The sequence below is a fragment of the Rhagoletis zephyria genome, unplaced genomic scaffold (assembly GCF_001687245.7).
Source record: "Rhagoletis zephyria isolate East Lansing unplaced genomic scaffold, Rhagoletis_zephyria_1.1 Rzeph_scaffold_13310, whole genome shotgun sequence".
In the NCBI taxonomy this organism is placed as follows: domain Eukaryota; kingdom Metazoa; phylum Arthropoda; class Insecta; order Diptera; family Tephritidae; genus Rhagoletis; species Rhagoletis zephyria.
In genome coordinates, this window is record NW_016170381.1 from 10,567 (window position 1) to 15,886 (window position 5,320).

Below are 5,320 nucleotides of genomic sequence, written 5' to 3' on the forward strand. Positions count from 1 at the left end.
ATATATGGAAGTCAAAGTTTAGCGCCTCTGTAAATGTATGTTTCTAGGTATTTAGTAAAAAACCTATAATATTTCTGATATGCTTCATTATTTTTGATACAGCCCCAGCCCATATCGGCTATTGAGGATTTTAGTCATGTCATTGTTAACCGAGACGATGACGTTACATGCAATGTGGTCATATTTATGCAAGGTGACAAAGTTGTGAAATTTTCGATGGAGGACCGCGATGCATGTGAATTTTCACTAGTTTTGGCTGGGTATTATCGATTGCTGACAGGTACGACTTTGTATTCATTGAATTTCTGTTAATATGAGTTTAACATAATTTAAAATATACTTATTTTTATTTAGGGAAAAGGCTCCCATTAGAGCGAGAAAAGGAACAAAATGATGAAGACAACGCACCTTCATATTTATCACAACACACTGTATTGCCCGCAGCTTGGAGCTATTTGTTGCCTTTACATAATAGAGCGCACAGCATAAACTTTCTCATGACACCACCATATCATCCGACAAATAAAAAGGAGAAGTTGTCTGCTACTGAAAGTCCAGATGCAATCGGACCGTCTGACGTTAACTACTCCAGCATTACGGATATTAAACCAAAACCAAAGAGCGTTTCATTTGTTAGTAACGCTGCGATGGATCTGGATATTCACAGTGTTATGGCGACAGAGTTACTAGAGGAAGCAAAGGATTCTGGCATGAGCGATAGTAGTGGAGGTGGAAGTAATTATTGTGAGCAATCAAACTGCTCGAATACAAATGATTTTATTGAGGCTAAAAATGAAGAGGTGCTTCGGCGCGTGCATGAAATGCAGAAAATGGTGGAAAACTCTGAACAGTATTTGAACGAACAATGCGAGTACGTTCAAGATTTTGCTACCCGCCAGAAGTCATCTGGGAACTTTAATTATTTCGGCCGAATAAATTCATGGCAAAATGATTTGTTAAATGCGGAACAAAGCGCGAACAAATGGGGCGGTACAATAGAGTTCGACAGCGATTGCGAAAGCATAAACAGCAGTAAGGTTTCTTCAACAGAGGATACCCCACAACCAGGTGCCCTTAAGCATAGCGACTCCTTAGTGCTTTTAGCAGAAGCTATTAATCAGGATATTAATGGCATAACCCAGAGCTTAAAATCTATCGGTAGCAATAGTCAGGATTTAGTAGCAACCAGTGCAAGTGTTAGTGAGGCGTCCAGTCCGCGCTCCGAACGAAAATTCAACAATCTCGGGCAAATACTTAGCAACTTACAAGCAAGTGCCGACTTTTCCCAAAGCGAGAGTGATTCTGAATCGGTTAATTCTCCAACAAACTCACCAACAGCACGTCGACCAATAATTCTGTACCCGGGAGAAACCAGAATCAGCTCTAAAAAGAATTTAGCATATCGTAGTAGCTTCGGCCTACATAGTCCCGATGGCAACAATTTCGGTCCCGATACCAGAGACTATAATTTGAAAGAATATTTAAAGCAACTCAAGGAGATAAGTAATATTGAAGATCGAAATCACGATACCGATATTGCTGCGAAGAAACTGTCAGAAATTTATGGTTTTGAAATACGTGCGGACACATTTATTGAAACTGATGCTGATTTAATTGATCTACGATCTATACCGCCTCCACGAACCCCCGATGAGTTAGACTCGATTACCTTGCTGACTGCAGCACCACACGGATTCGGTGATGGATCCAAAAAGACATCTATACCTGATGTAGACGGCGATTTAGATAAATTTTTAGCGAAAGTAATAGTTGCACCGCCGACTCAGAGAGCTACGCCTGCTAAAGAGCTAACACCAGAGGAAATAATGTCATTTATTATACCACCACCACCTAACCTAGAAGAGATTGAAAATTCGAAACAGGAGCATAATTTATCAGAAAAGCAAACCGAAGGCTTATACAGTAACTCTATATTAGAAACAGGAGAAAAAGCTAAAACTAAATCTTTCGAAAGAATTGACACAAACCGGTCACTCAAGGAAGTGAATTCAAAAGAATTTAATGTGGGTAAAGGAGGACACGTCATCGAATATGCAACAGTTGAAAGAAAAGGAACATTTTCATGTTGCCCTAAGTCTAAAAAGGAAGATAATTTCAATGAATCAGAATCGGCAAATATAAGCCTGAAGTTACCCCCTCGTTCGCAATCTATAGAAACATCACCTCCACCCATTCGGCCTCCTAAAAGTGCAGAACTAATCAAGCGATTTTCACCAAAGAAACAACAAGGCTCTATTGGAATATTACCGAAAGTGGAAACAGTTACAAAACCGGAAATGATAATGCAGACTGAAACACCACCTATCCTACCGCCAAGAATTTGTACTTCCAGCCGCGAAGAGGAAAGTCGTTCCCCTCCACCGGTGAGTGAAGCCCCAAAAAAGCCACCTCTACCGCCAATAGCCCACCGTCCTACTCCGCGAAATGCACCAGTTAATACAACATACTCTATGAAGAAAAGCGTTTCACCAGTCCCGCCACAAACACCTCCTCGCATTTTCCCGGCGTCTAGTCCTAGTTCAAATTATTCCAGTAGCTTACAACAGCATCACCTTATTACCCCGTCAGCTATTGGTTATCAAAGATCCGCCACTGATTACTCCTCGACCTACCTTCAGAATTCAGTAAGCGATAAATGTCCATTCTCTTTGGTCTGCTCTCCACAAATGGCACGAAAAATAAAAACTCCTGGGCCTGTCGCCGTTCCTTTGAATCCCAACACAACACAAAAATTCGGCGAAAAATATATTATAAAAAATGGACACGTTATTGACAGCGAAGCACTGCTGGCCAAAACCGATTTAGCAATGTCAGGACTTATGGTAAAACTAGATCAAGTAGCCGCTCAGTGTTCAGCAGCGCAACTTGCTGGTGGTGGCATTAGAATTGATGAAGATAAATTCCAGCGGGCGCGAAATGAACTGACCGAACAAACATTAGTTTTGGTGACTGCGTCAAAATTCTTGGTGGTGGCTATGTCCGATATGACTTTATCATCATTGCCAGAACATCTCACTTCATGCCTCACAGCGATCCGGCGTATCACCGAACTCACTCAAGATATGACGCGCCATACCTCATCACCTCTGCAAACCCGTAACATCGTACTCAAAGTGCATGACGTGGCTTCCAGTTTCAGAGAACTAGTAGGTGTAAAAATAGGTCCACTTGGCGCAGGACCACTTGCATTACAGGCTGAATGCTTAGCTAACGTCTTAGCTACATTACTTCGCAGTTTACGAGTCTTCTCACCATGATTTCTTACATAATGATAAGTTCAACCAACAGAATAAATGTCACGCATTTATGAAATCTATGACGCGATTTAAAAACACTAATACGTCGGTTAGTTACCAACGATTGTAACTGTATTGTTATAACTATAAGCCATATACATACGAGAACTTTAAAATATAGGATATGCTTTGCATGCGTTAGGGCAAAGAATCGGAATCGGAAGATATCAAGGCACATTAAACAGGTAGTATCAAGGTGTATTTAACAAGGTGCTGTTGGGGCAACAGCTGAGTTTTTCGCCGTGGAGGGCATTACGTCTAAATTATGTAGTTGTTGTAACTCATACCAATGGCAGTATGGATAACTGCGTATAATTTGTTAGTGTAATTTTTTACTTATATACGGCAAATACCACCTTGTTAAATACGCCTTGGGTAGTATCATTAGAGCAGCTGATTTGATTTTTATTTTTATTTTTTCAAATTTGGTCTCGAAAATGTCAAATATTTTTAATCTATTCTAACAAAAATTCTAAAATTCTAAGTACCCTGTAACTTTAAAGCTCGCTTTATATTTAAAGTTTGCATTAAAACGGATGATTGTGTCTAAAGTAAAGCATTTTATTATCGGTTTTAAATTGGTTTACCACCAAGATACATATGTACATGCGTAAAATTCTTAACTTTAGTCCTAGCTTTATATTTAATCCAACCTTTAAATATAAAGTGTGCTTTAAGGTTAAAGGTTACATCAGAAAACGGCCCTAAGAAAGAAAGTCGCAATTTAAATTTTTTCCAATTTCAATTTTTTATTTGTTTATATTTTTTTTGTATTTCACATGGCACGCTTTGATTTAGAAGAAAAAAGCTGAACAATTGTTGACACTTTCGATACCGAAAGCAACAACAAAATACACGCACCTGTTTGATATGCCTTGGAAGATATCGAAAATCAACTAATCAATTTATTAGATTAAGCCTAAATTTTTTAATTGTTAATACAATATTCCACATTTCAAGGAATACACATACATATGTATGTATGCACATACATAAAAAATTAATTTTTTAACAGTTTGTGTTATTTATGTAATACTCCTATATTGGCAGTAACAGCTAGTACCGTCCGAAAACATTAGAGTAAAGATATACATACATATAAACAAACACGTACACATACACGTACACGTACGTTTACCCAGTGGCAAAATGTGGAACCATTACCTTTCTCTGTCCAGAAAAGATTAACAACTACGGTTGAACGAAAGGATGCATCGCAATATAAGCGAGCGGATGAAGTGTAGCTTTGAAGTCATAAACAAAACAAAAAATTTTAAAACTAACTCAAGCGTGTTTCTTGTTCACGTTATCCCCACAGCTGCTGTAGCCGAATGGAATCATGTTCGACTGCCGTGTTGTTGGTCACGGGTTTAAAACCTATGGCACGCACTTTATTCTTATTTCTATATATGTATATATATTTTTTTAAATTCTATTCACAGTTTCGTAAAGCGACACTACTTTCGTATGACATCGCTGTGGGGATATTCTTGCATCTTTTCGTGCATAGGTTAGCCCCTATAAGCATTACTTTTATAACCACGTTCACAATACAAACTCAGAAACTGTACTCACGTATACAACACATACACAAAAACTGTACTCACGTACATAATACATATACCTTGTTTATACCAACGCAAGAAACGTATTGACAAAAAACTGATTTGACTCAACACATATTTCTTGCAAGCATTTATACCTGTGTGGTTATAGCGAACTCGCATAAAACCGTATTCAAAAGTAAACAAAATATGTTATTTTTATTCGATATTTTCTTAATAATTAATTTGCGCGGTGGATCGAAATGAAAGCGAACCAGAATTTAAATTTCTTATAATAATAATTCAAATTTAAAACGGGCTGTATAAAGAAACCCAGCCTTTTTTCACTTCGCGTCAAATGAGTGATGTGTTTATACCTGTTCTCTAAACGATGTGAGAAATAAAAAAGTGATTTGAAAACAAATTCGAGTCAACACACTTTTGAATTTCTGAGCGTAT

The 5,320-nt window shown here is 38.0% G+C and overlaps 1 protein-coding gene across 1 annotated transcript; it reads left to right on the forward strand.

Annotated features, from left to right (window-relative positions):
• Nucleotides 1–84: 84 nt before the first annotated feature.
• LOC108378087 (uncharacterized) lies at nt 85–3,679 on the forward strand (the record flags this gene model as incomplete). Its single annotated transcript, XM_017634387.1, has 2 exons — nt 85–280; nt 355–3,679. Coding segments are annotated over 2 exons (3,120 nt in total), but the record flags the coding sequence as incomplete, so codon positions are not given.
• Nucleotides 3,680–5,320: the final 1,641 nt, after the last annotated feature.